This window comes from Plutella xylostella, chromosome 2 (assembly GCF_932276165.1).
Source record: "Plutella xylostella chromosome 2, ilPluXylo3.1, whole genome shotgun sequence".
Classification (NCBI taxonomy): Eukaryota; Metazoa; Arthropoda; class Insecta; order Lepidoptera; family Plutellidae; genus Plutella; species Plutella xylostella.
Genome location: NC_063982.1, coordinates 5,516,285 through 5,535,335, shown reverse-complemented (window position 1 = coordinate 5,535,335; position 19,051 = coordinate 5,516,285). Strand labels below are relative to the sequence as shown.

The window sequence follows — 19,051 nt, the reverse complement described above, 5'->3', positions numbered from 1 at the left end:
ATTAATTGAGTTGTAGTTGAGCTATCTGCTCCGCCTCCCTTGATACTATACAGTTAGTGCACTTGAGATATAAGCTATAAGTACCTACATGCAGCTCAAATCCTTTTTAATGAATTTAATCCCTGACTTGGTGGGTCATGTTGGGCAACTCTACCTACCTGTTTGAGTGCTTATGTTAGATAGGTAGGTACCTACATAATATATCATGTTATGTAACAATGGTTAATTTACATTACCGCGAATGATTTAACTTACTTACGTGAATGAAAATCACTTGGTATGAAATGATCCGAACACAACCATGAATGTTTTCGCAGTTTCCAATCAATTTTTCGCACATTTATCCGAGTCGCCTTAATCCATTGTTGCGCCTGGCTTTCAGCATTTGGAAATTTATGATGTCCTTTATTTTTACAAGTTGCGACGGCACACATTCTCATCTTGTCTTGTAAGTATTTCTTTGGGATCTTATTTAGGATCATACAATTAATAAAAATAGAAAATCAGTTCTCGCACGCAGCACTCGTTCAAACGGCGCGCATAGAGAAAAGAACACTACGTGACGGCGCGGGTAGAACTATTCACAGAATACTTAGCACTATCCCAAGCCACATGCAGTCTGAGCCTCGGAAGGATGGCTCGCGCTACCACCCGACATTTAATCACAACTAGTGAGTTCTTATTCTGAGTTTAGTACTCTTTGCTCTCTATGTAATTTATGACAGTTGGTACACTGCGTTTTCACGCCATCTATCGGCTTACCCAAAAGCTCAACTGACAGCTGTCAAGGAAAACGGCTCATTGGTGGTTGGCTGTTATTTGAATTTTCTTATTGATTATAAGCATAATCTAGATAAAAGCAACCATTTACGCATGGTTGCAATTAGGAAGACGAAGAAAAATATACGTAGTCAAGCTAGGGAAGTTATTTATCGAGTTTTTATACAATGATTAGCTGAACATTAAGCTGGACACATTTTGTCGAATTTGGAGGATGTTTACGCTCGTACAGCGTCTATGAAGGGTATGTAACATCGTACAAATTGTAATAATTCATATTTTACTAGTGCCAACGCTTCATTTATCGATAAACCTAGGTTTGGAGCCCAAGTCGAACATTGTTTACATATCACTGGTTGTAGGTTTTATCTGGTTTAAGTTGAGTCAAACCATAATATTTTGATACTTGAAGTTATATTTTTTGTTTCCTTACTACATTCACATTCTGTAACTCTGTTTCTCTTAATTTAAGGTTAGTTTCAAATAAGCATGTTTTATTTTATTTTATAGGGGTATTGGACAGTACTGTCCGGCGTATTGCGAAAGCGGGCTCTATAATGGAATATTTCTAACTCCTGGAAGAAACAGAACAGGCCGTCTAAAAGAGAAATTGATGATTTTACTATGTTTGCCCGTCGTCAGCAAATCCGGATATTTTATACAGTTGTAGTTAATAACGTTATCTAAATAAATATGTATTTGTTTCACCTTCATTTTAACACCTTCTAGCTTTAATAAGAGCTTTTTTGTGGATGGTATTAAGTTGTTTTTAAAATACAGAAATAGGTAGGAAGTTCACAGGCAAAATTTCAAGTATCAAAGTCAGTTATGTTTCGCTATATAGGGATGCTACATGAAAGATAGCAGTGCCCTCATTTAATTTCAGGACTTTATAGTTTCACTGTAACTCATTTATGGTTAAAGTTTGTTTCTCTCTTATCTAATGTTTCTGGACGAACAGTCTTTTCCTTTTTTTGAGGAATGACTTTTGTTGATTAGACATTTGATTTTGACAGTTCTTTTAAATCGCACGTGTGTTTACGTGTGGTATGAACTCATGTCGAGTTCTTTATTTTACGTGAAAACAATAACAATATAAACCAAAATGAGTTTGTACAACTTCAAAAAGATAGCGGTGGTCCCCACAGCCAAGGTAATTACAGATTTTGCTATCCTACAACAAAGTTTTCGTACATAATGTTTCATAACCTATAAACAATTATGAATGTTTTTCATGAACGTAATTTGTTTTCAGGACTTTATAGATATTATGCTATCGAAGACCCAGCGGAAGACTCCGACGGTGGTCCACAAGCATTACAAAATCTCCAGGATACGAGGGTTTTACATCAGAAAAGTTAAATTCACACAACAGAACTTCCACGACCGTCTCTCCCGCATTATTCAGGTAATTATACAAATCCCATATGTTTTTATATTTATAACCTTCATATCTCTAGTCCATCCATCCAAAGGTTGTCTGGAAGTGATTGCTATATGCGATAAGACCGCCTTATGTACCCTAGTTAAGTGTCTATGTAAAATTGATAATTATTTCTTGGTGTACAATTAAACAGTACTCTATCTATCTATAACAACTCCAAAATTATGTTTCCAAGTGTATACGGTCAGCTGTTCTATGTTATTAATTATTAATTTCAACTACGCATCTTAGAATTATTATTATTACATACACACAAGATAAGAGCTATGCTAAACTTCAGCAACATATTGATAAATTGATAATCATTTAGAGACTTAAAACAAAGCTATATTTACAATAGATAGTTCTCCTTTGTTATAATGATGGCCAAAACTAGAGAAACTTATTATGAGTTATGCATAGCCATACTGCAGTGAGCAAGTTTTCATTTCAGCCTCTAGATCCAACGAACTGAGTGTCATAAGGCTTCTTGTAGAAGGGGATGGGGATAAACAATTTTAAGTTCACAAAATTTAATAACTTTTATCATTACTTTACAGTGTGGTGCTACTGAATAATTATGTAAACTTAAAACTAAACAGTTACATAATATTGTCAAATTACATTAGCAATACTTAAAAAAATGGTGATAAACAATTTTAAGTTCACAAAATTTCATAACTTTTATTATTAGTTTACAGTGTGGTGCTACAGAATAACCTTTATTATTATTATTTTAACATTTCAGGAGTTCCCGAAGCTGGATGATGTGCACCCATTCTATGCGGACCTCATGAACGTGCTGTATGACAAGGACCACTACAAGCTGGGTCTCGGCCAGCTCAACACCGCACGCCATCTCATTGACAAGTGAGTTTTTGTCTACTGACTACCACATAACACTCCTCATTTTACATTGGTGGTTTAAAACTGTTTTATCAGAAGTTTGTTGACACAATATTTGAGAGACAGCCATTAAGGCAAATGTTACAGAAATATGACATAAATAGCTATGCTTTAAAATGTTACAGCATTAAAAATTCCCTTTCAATGCCATGGCAACATTTTAAAGCATAAGCATAGGCCATTCATCATCAGTTTTAAGGAGTCTACACACCAAACCCGCCGACACAGCCCGGCGGCTTGGTGTCGGCGACCCAAACCCGCCAACCCGCCAACATGTGTCATGGGGCTGTGTCGCAACTTTTTTAGTTAGTGATTGTAGTGTGTACGAAGGTGGAGTGTCGGCGGGCAACTGAGCGTGCGCGTACGCAAGTCGCCGGCCATGCCGCCGACTTGCACGCGCGGGTACGAGTCGCCGACATGATTCTTGAAACAAAGTCGCCGACACCATGCCGCCGGGCTGTGTCGGCGGGTCGGCGGGTTTGGTGTGTAGACTCCTTTATATATAGATGTCTTAGTTGTAGGTACTTTACAGAACCAACCTGTAATTTTGCCAGAGGTTTGCAGAAGACAAAATCTGAGTTTTTGACTAAAGCAATGAGTTCAAACTTATATGTTCTTACAGTATTATTCCTACCAGTACCTGCCTAGCACCTATTCCCATCTTAGAGCCTGAAGCAAGCTGACCAGAGCCACATGTTCTGTGTCTTTCCAACAAATTATGGCTGATATTAATGAATTTGTCAATGGCCGTACACAGATGTTAGTCTATCTGGGGTGCATTGTCCTTGTCACGTACATTTTAAAAGTGTTGAATCATAAATAAATCATGTTGTGTTTTTTTAAATATGTGGTTCACTATTAGTGTACTAATACTAACATAACAAGCGAGCCAGTAGGGCTCTTATAGCTTGGAGAAATGTGAAGCTTTGGAGTGGTCAATACAAAGTTGATAAGCTGTTTTATCTACCTCGAGTTTCAGCTGAAATCGGCACTTTGGTTAATAACCCTAGCATAATAATGTGAGTCAAACAGGAACAGTAAAAAAAAACTTACTTCTAATAAAGTACAGTGCCACCAATCTCTATTGTTTTAGTCAATCTACCATCCAAGGTTGCAAGCCCTCAAAAGGTCGTATTCATTTATTTCCTTTTTTGTGCAATAATGAGTTAAATATTAATAACCATTTCAACTAATGTACTATTCTCTTCTCCGCAGTGTCTCCAAAGACTATGTCCGTCTGCTCAAGTACGGGGACTCGCTGTACCGCTGCAAGCAGCTGAAGCGAGCCGCGCTGGGACGCATGGCCACCATCATGAAGAGACAGGCCGCTAACTTGGCCTATCTGGAACAAGTATGTGAATGAACAGAACATAATGGTAGGGAAGATTGAGTGAGAGATGAGAATGAAAGAAGATATATTGCAAAAGATACCAAAAAATACCAGTTATAATTTACAAAAAACCGGCCAAGTGCGAGTCGGGCTCGCGCACAAAGGGTTCCGTAGCAAATTACAGTTAAATCAACCTATCTCAAAAACTATAAGAGATACTTTGATCAAACCAAAAATCGTTGAAAGAGTTAATTAGCATGCATCACCTCTATTTTTTTTAGAATTTTATACCCCGTAGTTATAAAAATAGAGGGGGGGGGACATACTTTTTACGACTTTGAGAGCTGATATCTCAAAAACCGTTCACTTTAAGAAAAATGTTTTTTAGAAAACTTTATATCATTTTAAAAGACCTTTCCATTGATACCCCACACGGGTATGTACATCGAAAAAAAAAATTTCATCCCTCAGTTACATGTATGGGGGGCCCCACCCCCAATTCTTTTTTTTACTATTTAGTATCATATTTTTGTAGCGGTTCATACAACACATATTCCCATCAAATTTCATCACTGTAGTACTTATAGTTTCCGAGTAAATCGGCTGTGACAGACGGACAGACGGACATGACGAAACTATAAGGGTTCCGTTTTTGCCATTTTGGCTACGGAACCCTAAAAAACTGTCACTTAACTTTAAGAGCCCGAAATTCCACTCCCTAAATTTAAGAAGCTCCCAAAGGATTCAAGTGACAGTTTGTTAGTGGTGAAAACTATTACGCTTAGGAGATCTTGAGGAGTCTTGGTGAAAATGGGCATTAGCTTGTTGAAAATTAATTTACGTTGGATTTAAGGAGTCTCTTAGCTTAGGGAACTGTTAGTAAGGTGACTGTTTAGGATTTGGTGAAAACGGACATAAGAATGTTTACCTTTTTTACCAAGTACCTACATATACTGTATACTGCATTCATACTGAATGAGCAGTGGTGTTGAGAGAAACGTGTCTAACAATTTTTTTCTTATTTCTCCTCAGGTCCGCCAGCACTTGGCCCGTCTCCCCTCCATCGACCCGTACACGCGCACGCTCATCATCTGCGGCTTCCCCAACGTCGGCAAGAGCAGCTTCATCAACAAGGTCAGATATACAGGGTGTTGCTAAACTGGTATACAGGGAGTTGCGAAAAGGGTATAACTTTTTTCACAGAGGGATTTGGGATGATTTCCTTTATAAATTATTATAGTATATACATAGACGACCGAATGGCGTAGTGGTTAGTGACCCTGACTACTGAGCCGATGGTCCCGGGTTCGATTCCCGGCCGGGGCAGATATTTGTTTAAACACAGATATTTGTTCTCGGGTCTTGGATGTGCCCGTAAAATGGCAATAGGCCCGCCCCCTATTACATTGGGACTAACATACACTCTGGCGAAAAGTGGGTGCAGCAATGCACCTCTGCCTACCCCGCAAGGGAGTACATTAGTACAAGGCGTGAGTGCGTGTTTTTTTTTTTTTTTTTTTTATATACATACGGTCTTATTCATAAAAAAACCTTAAAGTAGGTTTACTGAGCTCAATAGTTACGGAACACATTAAGCCTATTTGAGGTTTCGTAAAAATCTCTATTCATAATAGTTCCGTAAACCTTCAGTAACTATAGTGATGCTAATAGATTTCACAGACCAAACATTTTGACATTTACCCTATTAAGTTGCCGGTCCGACGAAACCATAAACAAAAATAGCGAAAACTTTCATTCATTTATCAATCTCTATTATCTATGTTAGCCACGGCGCGGCACTTAAAAAAGTTTACGTTGGCTTAAAGGCGCAGTTGGCCAAGCCAAAACCCACAAAAAAAAAATTAAATTTTTACGTTACCATGGCAACTTATTTTCAGCAAATATTAACTCACAACAAATGTCAAATCGTCAATAAAGCAGAACAGCTGTTGACCGGCCGCCATGTTTTTGTACAAGAGGAGGCTTACGGAAGGTGTATAGTAGGGTCCAGCCAACTTTAGCATATCAAGGTTTTACGAATCAGTTGGAGAGTTCTTTAGCGCTATTGATCGTTTATGAATAAAGTTTTTTTGACATTTGCTTATAGCAGGCCTATAGGTCTCCCGTAACTTTTTATGAATAAGACCGATAGTATATACCTTTCTAATGACATGACTGACTGTCATGTCGTTATTGGTTCTTGGACCATTCTGTCCGGTCCTCATTTTGATTTAGAATATCTACAGTATTTTTTTTTATAAACTAGTATTGAAATTGATTTACTGCGTTGCCTATTGGTCCTAACATTGACCCATCTCACTCTGTTAATATCGGAAATGTGTAAGAGACATACTCAGTACTCATGTAGCAAACAAATTAATATAGACTATTAGTTTCTGTACTCGAAAACTCTCTTTATTCGGCCAGCCCATTGCCACTTCAGATTGCAGAATTAAACTTGTAATCATTTATATGTTGTTGTTCAATTACAGATAACCCGCGCCGATGTGGAAGTGCAGCCCTACGCGTTCACCACCAAGAGTCTGTACGTGGGACACACCGACTACAAGTACCTGCGCTGGCAGGTGAGCCAATCAAAATATTAATGCCACGACCGAATGGCGTAGTGGTTAGTGACCCTGACTACTGAGCCGATGGTCCCGGGTTCGATTCCCGGCTGTGGCAGATATTTGTTTAAACACAGATATTTGTTCTCAGGTCTTGGATGTGCCCGTAAAATGGCAATAGGCCCGCCCCCTATTACATTGGGACTAACATAACACTCTGGCGAAAAGTGGGTGCAGCAATGCACCTCTGCCTACCCCTCAAGGGAGTACATTAGTACAAGGCGTGAGTGCGTGTGTGTGTGTTATATTAATGCCATCAAAAACAGAACTTGTAGAAATCCAAGTCTCGATACTCAACCGTAAAAAGTTGTGAGATCCACGTAATAACCAGTCGTTTTATTTATTCAGTCTCTACTAGGGTCCTCATATCCTAAACTAACACTATCTTGTTGTGACCATATAAATAACAAGTAATTTAATGTCTTAAATAAAAAGATTGACTTGACATTGACAAAGACAGCATAATGATGACAAGCGCGGAGTGTACGTCTGGTTTACCCAATTTCTACATTTATTGTATCTGTACCAATCATTTTTAAACTATTATGTGAATTGAGATTCAGGTTCCCCCATATAAACCTGTTTACGGGTGTCTTGGTTAATTGTAAAATTACAAAAAATAAAAGGTGAATTTCCGTATATTCTGATCAAAAATCCTTCCATCCAGCAAGGTTGTTCGTTGTGTTGATAGGAGATGTCGCTTTAAATGTATTTTTACGTGTTACTATAAGTCGCTTAACTCTATCTTGTTTGTACACAAATAAAGAATACTAATCTTTCACCCCCCAGGTGATAGACACGCCTGGAATCCTGGATCACCCGCTGGAGGAGCGCAACGTGATCGAGATGCAGGCGGTGACGGCGCTGGCCCACCTGCGTGCCGCCGTGCTGTACGTGCTGGACCCCAGCGAGCTGTGCGGACACACGCTGCAGGAGCAGGTCAGTGTCTTACAGGCAACCTAAGAAGGACAAAGTGTCTTCCAGGCAACCTTAGAAGGATATAGAGCCTCGGCAATGGTGTCTTTTGTAGTGATGCCTTTGCAACACTCTTTAGAAACGAAACTGTGCAAAGAATCCAGTTCTGCTCTCCACAGCAGGTCAGTGTCTTCCAGGCAACTGTAGGGGGTTTTAGTGTCTTCCAGGCAACGTTAGAAAGATATAGAGCCACAGCAATGCTGTCTTTTTGTAGCGATGCCTTTCCTCAGCGCAAACCTAACCGGGATTCCCTAAAGTGTAAAGGGCCGAGCGAAGCGAGGCCATACATCTCAATCCTGCATACCCTGAAGTTTATAATATAGGGAACCGAGGAAGCGAGGCAATACAAACTTAACTGGCACTTTCAAAATCACAAAGAGCCGAGCGAAGCGAGGCCATATAAACCAACCCCGCATTCCTAAACCCTTGAGAGCCGAGCGAAGCGAGGCAATATACATATATTTAGCTGGCATTTTATAACCCTCATTCATACCGACCCTGTATTTTCTAAAACCTAGTTTCTAAACCAAGTGCCGAGCGAAGCGAGGCAGCACATAGCTAACCGGGAGTCCCTAAAGTGTAAAGAGAGCCGAGCGAAGCGAGGCCATACATCTCAATCCTGCTTAGCGCTGTCAAATGCCTTATAAATCTGCCAAATAGTGTAATTATAAATCTATCAAACACCATTCTAAACACTTTTCTTAAACATGTGTAGCAGTAATATAGATTCCCAGTTCCACATTTTTTTTCATTGACAATCGACAAATTAAATAATTGCACAATTTTACGTCGAGTATTAAATATTTCATTTTAAACCCCCCCAGATATCCCTATTCGAGAGCATCAAGCCCCTCTTCGCCAACAAACCTCTGCTGCTGGTGCTCAACAAGATGGACGTGGTCAAGCCTGAAGACCTGCCCGAGGAGAAGAGGATATTACTGGAGCAACTTGAGGAGAAGTGCCGGACTGGGAATGTTGTCAAGTTAGTATGGTTGTTTTATTTTATAACAAGCTGTTCCCGCGAGCTTCGCTTCGCCTTAAAAAGTTTTCCCGTGGGAATACCGCGATAAAAAATAGCCTATGTGTTAGTTAATCCAGGGTGTCAGCTAAATCCATACCAAATTTCGTTATAATCGGTTCATCGGTTTTGATGTGAAGAAGTAACAAACATACACACTCACAAACTGAAGCCTTTCTATTCTATTCTGTGTGGGGGTAACAGTACCTGCACCTGGCTCTCTCGAATGGAACCGTTGTGCATATGCCCAAGGTCTAAACTGCCTTCCTAAGCTTGGACCATTTCCCACCACGCTGGTCCACTGCGGGTTGGTGGGTTCACATATCTAGATGTGCTATACCTTGTTTCACGGGGAAAGACATCTGACAGAACCCTTATTACATTCGAATAAGGGTAGTTTTTGTTTGTATCAGATGTCTTTCTACGTGAAACAAGGTATAGATCTAGATATGCAGGTTTCCTCACGATGTTTTCCTTTACCGTAAGAGCGATGGTATACATTGTACTAAAGTTAAAAGAACTCATTGGTACATGTCAGCGCCGGGATCGAACCCGCATCTCTGGCGTGAGAAACGGGCGCTTACCCAACTGAGCTACCACCGCTCCTTCACTGAAGCCTTTAATATTAGTAGGATTCTATATTAATATTAGGGAAGCTTTCAATTAAAAAGAATCATCAACCTCAGTGAGGCGGCCGCTACTTTGGTCAACTATCCTGAATTTAACTGTACGAGCCGTGAGTGTTAATATTATATTTATTTTTATTAAATTCTTTATTGCACAAACAAAATTGGTAAAGGCGAACTTAATGCTAGTAGCATTCTCTACCAGTTAACCTTTAGTGATGTTGAAAAAGTAAATGCTAGTGCTTAAGGCTTAGACGATAGAAGATGTATAATTTCCTATTGTTCCCAGTGCGGACTCGAACTCGGAACTAGTCTCCGTGCCAGTGATGCGCATGTCCACGGTTAGCGAGGAAGGCGTGCAGGAGGTGAAGATAGAGGCCTGCGAGCGCCTGCTGGGCCACCGAGTCACGGAGAAGATGAGGACTAAGAAGGTAAACCTAGCTCTAGAAGGTTCTATATTCATTTGTGACATAGAATATTACCAGGAAACTGCGGACTAAGGCCCAGTTTTTTGATCCATGGTCAACTTTAACCATTAGTCAAATCACGTGTCAAGCATGACATCTGCATACGAATTTCGTTGGTTTTTAACTATTGGTAGCCATTTTTGACCAATGGTTGAGTTAACTAGGGATCAAAAAACTGGCCCTAAGAAGGTAAACCATGGCTTATACATCTACAGGACGTTGCTAAAAGAACCATGGCTTCTACAGGGGTGTTGCTTAATGGAAAGGAGCGGAAATGAGGTGAGAGAAGGAGTCATTCTGAAAAATAAAAATACGACTTTACATTACACCCTGTAGATGGCGCTCTATTCATTAGATCGTAACGCCACATAGCTATAACCAGGAGATTAAGAAGGTGGTTCTAAAGATACCTCATTTGTCAAATTCCGGTAAGTAGTTCCGGAGATACAAGCAAACAAACGAATCTACACACACACATACAGGTAAAACACACATAAATCCCTCGTTTCGCTTCGATTTCGTCGGTTAAAAGCGTTTCACTCACTCCCTACCGATTATAGACTGCACCGGTTCTACCTATCTAGAATCATACAGAGAATGAGTAGTAGTGATTTAATTGGTTGAAAGCTTTTCATCGGTGGATCCCTGCCCAGCATAGATTATGCCGGTTCACGCCATCAAATCGTTTACAAATATTTCTGTTAGCTCTGCTGTTCTGTAATATATAACTATAACTTACCCCCCTATTCCCCCCACTATCCTAATACTCTTAATGTGCCAAGAAATTGTATTCCAACCTCTAAACCCCCCCATTCTCCCCCTATTCACAGGTGGACGGCATCCTCAACCGCCTGCACGTCTCCATGCCCACGCCCAGAGACTCCCGCGCCCGCCCGCCCACCGCGCCGCCGCCCGGCGTCAAGAGACGAGAGAGGGTGGAACGGCATATTGAGTTGGAGCAGGGAGACGATTATGTGCTTGGTGAGTTATAAATGATATAAAACTTACATAATTAGGTAAACGTCTGTAGCAGAAGGAGTAGTCAGAGGTGACTCGGAAGAAGTCACCCGCTTTTCGCTCACGTGATAGGTTGTGGCTCCAGATAGATTAGATGACGACATAGCCAAAAGGTGGCTGGTTATGGTTGGATGCGATAAGCTATAGATCGCATCCAGTGGCGTGCTCTAGGAGAGGCCTACGTCCAGCAGTGGATTGCTAGATAGGTCGCGAGCATATAATATAGATGGATGCGTGTTTCCTCGCAATGTTTTCCTTCACTGTAAGAGCGCGTAGTGTAATGTATCCGCCCGCCCACCGCGCCGCCGCCCGGCGTCAAGAGGAGAGAGAGGGTGGAACGGCATATAGAGCTGGAGCAGGGAGATGATTATGTGCTGGGTGAGTTGTTATATACTACATAGTCATCATACATACTAATAAACCTGTAAGGGGTAGCCAGAGCGAGCCACACGCCTTTCGCTGTACATTCGTACTCAGGTGGTAGGTAGCTGAAAGGTAATGCTTGGATGTGGAAAGCTATAGATCGCATTCAGTGGCTCCGGATAGATGCGAAAGGAGGAGAACACATCCAATCTTACTTTGGGAGATGCCTACGTCCAGCAATGGACTGCTAGATAGGTGTTGAGCATAGAATACAGATGGATACAGGTTTCCTCACGATAGTTTCCTTCACTATAAGAGCGCGTGGTATACTGTAGCCGCCCGCCCACCGCGCCGCCGCCCGGCGTCAAGAGGAGGGAGAGGGTGGAACGGCATATTGAGCTGGAGCAGGGAGACGATTATGTGCTTGGTATGTTATTACTGTGATATATAAAACAGATACATTAGGTAAACGAGTGTAATCCGTAGTTAGATGTGATTTGCAAGCGAGCCACGCGCTATTTGCTGTTCATTTGTACTCATATAAGAGGTCGTGGCTCAGGATAGATAACTGGTAATGATTGGATGCGGAAAGCTAAAGATCGCATCCAATGGTGTGCTTTAGGTTAAGCTCACGTCCAGCAGTAGACAGCTATAGGCTGAAGAAGATAGGTCGTGAGTTTAGGATATAGACGGATGCAGGTTTCCTCACGATGGCATAGATAGAATATCACGAAGGCGATAGTTTCCTTCACTATAAGAGCGCGTGGTATATAATACCCGCCCGCCCACCGCGCCGCCGCCCGGCGTCAAGAGACGAGAGTGGGTTGAGCGGCATATTGAGCTGGAGCAGGGAGACGATTATGTGCTTGGTAAGTTATATACTACATAGTCATCATACATACTTACAAACCTGTAAGGGGTAGCCAGAGCGAGCCACGCGCCTTTCGCTGTGCATTCGTACTCAGGTGGTAGGTAGCTGAAAGGTGACTGGTAATGCTTGGATGCGGAAAGCTATAGATCGTATCCAGTGGCGTGCTTTATTGGTCACGTGACTTTTTACTATGGAAAAATATAAAATTTTTTCGCGAATTTTCAAATTCTGATTTCAGTTTTGGGCTTAGATATACCATGCTGCACATGTAGGTTTCGGCTTAGTGTACCCTTTTTGCAACACCCTGTATACCTCATATCATAAGGGAAGGCACTGCATCCTGACATACAGGTGCTCCTAGTTTAGGAGTCAGGGCGTCACCATTTAAGCTAAGTTTTATTGCACAATGATGTTATGTTTATGTTTATATTTGTTAACTAACTCACCTCCCCCTTACCTCCACAGACCTCCAAAAGAACTACGTGGAGATAGCCGAGGAGGAGCGGCACGACCCCATCCCCGAGTTCTGGGAGGGACACAACATCGCGGACTACATCGACCCGGAGATATTCGAGGTACAGTACCGTTCACGTGAGATGACTATTGCGCAGTATTTACTTAATATTATAAACAATTGATAAAAAATATATGATTTTTATGAAAATTTTATGTTTTGGCCATAGCCCGCTCTTTTATAGTTTAGGGTTACATGTCGGGTTACAAGTGGGATGACTACGAGGTTGTGGTAAATGACGAATGCAGGATTCTTGAGGCCAAACTATTTACTGAACCAAATTACATTTTCTTAAGTGTGTTCTAAGTGACGGGCGCGAGACGACTAGCGTCCGCGCATTGATCGCTACTGGAAATGCTTACAAAACAAAACGTGACTAAAACATGTGTCGCTACATAACTTCCCCCGTTTTTCAAAATTTTTGTCAAAAATTTTCAAGTACAATACGTAATACCTATGTTACAAAAGCCTCTCTTACGGAGCTTTAAACTTGAAACATACAATATCAAACAAAACAGAAATCACTAAATTACATTTCAATACTGATACAAAATTAACAAATCAAACTTATAAATCTCACACAATAAACCACTCGGTATAACTACGTAGCACTCTGTTCACTCGCGACGCGCTTATCACATTCCGCTGACCGTGCAAGATGAACGCTGCTACCTCGGTTCTGCGAATCCGACCTCGTGTGTGATTGAACCATGTGGGAATTTCCGATCTAAAAATAGCTTCTTTCGTTGCATCTCTCATCCATCCTGGCGGGAACTTCCATGAGGACCCTCGAGTGAGCCTCCACGTGGGTGACCAGTCCACTATGCTCCAGCTCGGCAGCCTCGCAGCGAGGAAACCGCCCAAACTCGCTAACTTCAGAAGCGCCGATTACCGCCCGTTGACCTGCCGTCGTGGACGCGCAATCGCACCTTCTATGTGTTCCGCTCGTCCAGGTCCTGACTTGAGATGCTTCGATACGCTAATTACTTCTGCGTTGTGTTACAAAAATTTGTGAAGGGGTGATGCACTTCCAGTAGGTGATGATTATAATTTCTTCATGTGTTGTCGCCTGTTACCCCATGGCCCTGCTGGGGGAGCCGTCTCGTCCACGCCGTTCCATGCTGCGCCGCGTCATCGCCGTGCTGACTCCATCGTTTCTTCCGAAGGTTGCGTGTTCAGTTTGTCGGAGGTCACCAATTTAGGGTTACATGTCGGGTTACAAGTGGGATGACTACGAGGTTGTGGTAAATGACGAATGCAGGATTCTTGAGGCCAAACTATTTACTGAACCAAATTACATTTTCTTAAGTGTGTTCTAAGTGACGGGCGCGAGACGACTAGCGTCCGCGCATTGATCGCTACTGGAAATGCTTACAAAACAAAACGTGACTAAAACATGTGTCGCTACAAAAGCATTACATATTATGGAATATGGCATTACCTGGCACAGGCATTGCATGCTTAAAAGATGTTTTCAACTACATTGTTTTAGGATTAAATTTGTTAAATAAATTAAAAAAATGGAACATCAAATACCTATTATTTAATATTAAATTGGAATTGGCAGTCATATCATAAAGTGTAAAGCAAAATTAGTTCATAAATACTATTTTCTTTAACTTACTTTACTGAATAATGGCCCTATCGAAGCTGAGCTACATAATCTATATGTAGTATCAGTCATACTGTGGCCGATATAATCCCTCAGTCAGACATATGGTCGCACACTGAACTACCAGTGTCAGACTGTGCATTACCCATGTCTTGTACAAATATATCTTCTATTGAAATGTAATAGAAGGAAAAGAAAGATGTATATTCATTACAAACTTAAGAATAATTAGGATTTAGGAATTGGTTGTAATATATTAATTTTGGAAACAAGCTTAAACAAGTCCTTTAATCTTTCCATAGCTCTGTCCGTAGTACATTATAAAATAAAAGCCACAAAAAAAGGATCCTATTATTCGCAGCACATGCTGAGCATGACACCTTTTGCCGAAGTTGGTTGTTTTAAATGATTTTTTGTATCTGTTTAAACTCTTCTTTCCTTTGACAGAAACTAGCAGAACTGGAGAAGGATGAAGAGCTCCGTGAAGAGGCGGGCATGTACGCCGTGCCCAAGATAGAGTTGGATGAAACCATGAAGGAGATCCGGGAGCTGGCCAGGCAGATCCGGTGCGTATAACAACACTGTTATAACTGATAACCTATTGTCCGTCCAAGGTACCGTGTAGGTAACTCGGCCCGCCTGAGTCAGTTGGACAGTAGGGAGTTTAGGACCTCGATAGACAGATACGGTGCGTATAACAACACTGTCGGCCCACGTGGGTCTCTCAGAGACTCAGATAGAAAGCGCTCGTTTTTTAAACTAGTTCACATTTTCAAGTGATTAGCAAACTTCAGATACAGACAACTTCAAATACAGATCATTCAAATCAGTTCGCATCCTGAACAAGTTAGACCTAGACATTAGATTTACTCTGTCATCAAACTGCTCCGCAAAACAACGCACCCGCATATATTTTAGAGCCTAGAGATTTTTGACACTTTAAATTAGGTTTAAAATTGACGTTGTAACATACGAATTTCAACTTTTTGACTGATGTAAAGAATCGAAATTCGTTTGTTTAAACGTAAATTTTTACTTGTTGTAAATTTACAATACGGTATATGAATTTCAGTGTATGTTTATGAAGATTTTTTATGCATAATAATATTACCTATTAACCCCTCAACCGCCCACACATTAACCCCTCAACCGCTCCCACATTAACCCCTCACCCGTCACACCCCCAGCAACAAGAAGGCGGTGCTCAAGGACGAGTCTCGCCTCACCAAGCAGTCCACCAAGCCGGTGATGCCGCGGACCACGCGCGCGCGCGGCCGTGAGCGGTCTACTACTAGGTTGCGGGATGAGATGGAGAAATTGGGTGAGTTGGGAGGATCTACAGACGTATGTAACGTAAGCATCCATCTATCGATTGTCATAAATGTATGAAGAAACGGCGTCGATAGAGTGGACGAAGTTGTGTGAATCTATACAAAGAAAACTGAATGCGATGCGTCTGTTGCGTGCGATGCGAAAGGTGGATGCTTACCTTTATGAACCAATCAGATTAGTCTATAGTCGTAATTGTAGCCTGTATTAGTAAGTTGTGAGCATGCACCACGTGCGCGCGCGGCAGAGAGCGCTCTACTACGAGGCGAAGGTATGAAATGGAGGAACTGGGTGTATTGAAAGGATATACAATGCTACTATGAATATATCAATAGATATTAATGCTAAGTATAATATGTAATTTAATTCGTGTGTAGACACACACAAGCTCTATTTATTAAGTTTTCTAATGTCAGCTGTGCTAGACATATTCAAAAGAGAACAGAATAATAATTTTTTTAAAAGATAAATTTATGCATCTCCCACCCACTTTATTCTCTGAGCATATTTTTAACTGGCCCTATCGAAGCTGAACATGACAAAATGTCTCGTCTCAGTCATAGTGCGGCCGACATCGTCCCTCAGTCAGACATATGGTCGCACACTGAATTACTAATGTCAGACTGTGCATTACCCATGTCTTGTACAGATATAACTTCATCAAAAGGTCACTACAGTACAATAGTACTAATACTAGCACTTAAATAGTTTACTTATCTATTTTCAGTTCGGTCCAAACAACTTGAATGTTCCTGATGTTGCCTACGATTGCCTCACATTTGTGCTTTTGTCAAACTAACAAACCGCCTATTCATTGTTTCAAAGATTGACAGTTGGTTAGTTAAGAAAGCACAGCCAACTTCAGGAACATTCAAATTGTTTGGACCGCACTGTACCCTACTGTTGCTACATTTAACAATTCCAAAACCTTTTCCAGTACCACGTACGCAAATAACAATACAAATAATTTACCTTCTTTCCCCCCAGGCGTGGACATGTCAGAGACCAAAGACGCCCACTTCACCCGGCGGCGGGCGCGCTCTCGCTCGGCATCCGGCGTCGCCAACAAGCGAGCCAAGATGGACGACGGGCGGGCGCGGTCTGTGAGCCGCCCCGCCAGGGACGAGCAAGGGGTTAAGGATACTACTGTGAGTGTTGATTTGTGCTCTATACTTATAATCCATTTGTCCTTACTTGGCACAAAAGGTAAACAATCGTTGTGTGGCCAGGGACGAGCAAGGGGTTAAGGATACTACTGTGAGTGTTGACTTGTGCTCTATGCTTACCCTCAAATTCATAGACTGTATTGTAAATTTACAACAAGGTTAAAATTGTCTTTGAAACACACGAGTTTTGACTCTTTACGTTAGTCAAAAAGTTGAAATTCGTATATCATAACGGCAATTTTAAACCTATTGTAAAGTGTCAAAAAGCTCTATGAATTTGGGGGTTAGATTATAACGATATATGAACAAGATGTTATACATCGCATCCAGGGGCGTGCTTTGGGAGAGACCTGCGTCCAGCAGTGGACTGTTATAGGCTGATGATGATGATGAACAAGATGGTGTGTCACATACAGAAACAGAGTTCATCCTCATAACAACCAAGTCACAAATCTTCTAACCGATCTAATTCAAAAGTGGTAGAAGTGGGGTGTTTGACGGTTTCTTTTGCCAACACTCCATCTAGTTTTAAATTATAACTTTACAATGTTAACAAATGACTAACTTTAATATGTTTCTCCACCACCAGATGGCGCGGCGAGCTAAGAACATGGCGCACGTGGCCATCGCGAAGAAGACCAAGAAGATGGGTCTCAAGGGAGAGGCCGATCGCTTCATCGGCACCAAGATGCCGAAGCATCTGTTCGCCGGCAAGCGGGGCGTCGGCAAGACCGACCGGAGATAGAGAGAGAGAGAGAGGTGTTGGGAGATGACGGGAGATATGTGGAGGAAGATATCGTCGCTATGCTGCGAAAAGCAATTACGTAACTCGAAATTTTTACTTAAAAGGACTTGTCAGAACGATACTTCTCGTATTTTTTATAAATCATTTATTGCATTCTTAAGTTTTGCACATGTGTAAATACATTTAAGTTCTTAGGCCCTGTCATCTGTGAAAACAGTTTTAAAGGTCTTTTTGTGATTTAATTGCTGTTAGCAGTAAAACGACGATATGTGGAGATAACAGGAGATATTGTGGAGATGATAGTGATGACAAAGTTAAGGTGGTTCAACATCGATTGTTATACGCTATCATCGATTGTTAACGCTTGGAAGAATTAAATTGCATACATTTACGAGATGATAAGAGTTTTTTAGTAGATTTAAGATGAAAATCGACGTAAAACTATAAGAATTCAAGTCAAACACATAATATTAAAGACATAAAGGTCCGAATTTTGTTACTATTTCAATAACAATAATTACTTTTTTGTGGACTATTATATTTAAACTTAAGTTGATGTTATAATTTTCAATTTAGACCGAAAAACTACTTACTTCGGTCAATTAGGTATGTCATCAATAGATTGGCCGAGAAAACGAAATTTGAATGTTTACTATTAGTATTCATATACTGTGTTCATTCATGCTATGTATTCGTGATGAGAAGGGAGATTTTATGTATCTAATAAAGAAGTTGTACAAAATATTAATGTTTTTATCATTTAACTATAAACTCAACTACTTACTCAACCTGTCCCGTAGTAATAATAATATGTCAATAATGGTAGGATTGAGAACTGTACAACGTTGCATAATTAAATATTAGGAAACCAACTACTCCATAATGTAGAACAGGAGGTGGATGAGACAGTTGAACACATTCTGTTTAGCTTGTCCATCTACTACAGAAACGAGATTATAAATTCCTAGACCAACTGAAAGCTTATCTCAGCTTTTGCGACATCCAGGCTTGCTGCTACCCTAAATATGACTGCTAATAATGCCTATTCTGCCATAGCTTACCATACTTCGACAGATATGGCACTTACCGCTTGCCCCATCACTATTTACTAGACAATGCGTGACGTATCTACGATGTCGCCTCGAGCCCGATCCAAGTCGATCTCGCACTGCCTAGAGATCGTACCCACTTGTGCCGTCTCGCTCTCACCCGAAGTAACTAACGAGACGCACTGCACATTCCATTCCCAAATCGATAAGTTTTGGTCAGTCAACTTATATTT

The 19,051-nt window shown here is 41.0% G+C and overlaps 1 protein-coding gene across 1 annotated transcript; it reads left to right on the top strand.

The window, feature by feature from the left end:
* The first annotated feature begins 1,772 nt into the window (after positions 1-1,772).
* Positions 1,773-18,002, top strand: LOC105380211 (nucleolar GTP-binding protein 1). Its single transcript, XM_048633409.1, has 15 exons — positions 1,773-1,933; positions 2,036-2,188; positions 2,952-3,073; positions 4,325-4,460; positions 5,472-5,573; positions 6,932-7,024; positions 7,856-8,005; positions 8,866-9,023; positions 9,975-10,116; positions 10,983-11,133; positions 12,869-12,978; positions 14,977-15,095; positions 15,717-15,850; positions 16,846-17,006; positions 17,614-18,002. Exons 1-15 carry the CDS (start codon positions 1,886-1,888, stop codon positions 17,767-17,769), a joined length of 1,935 nt encoding a protein of 644 aa, XP_048489366.1. The 5' UTR covers positions 1,773-1,885; the 3' UTR covers positions 17,770-18,002.
* Positions 18,003-19,051: the final 1,049 nt, after the last annotated feature.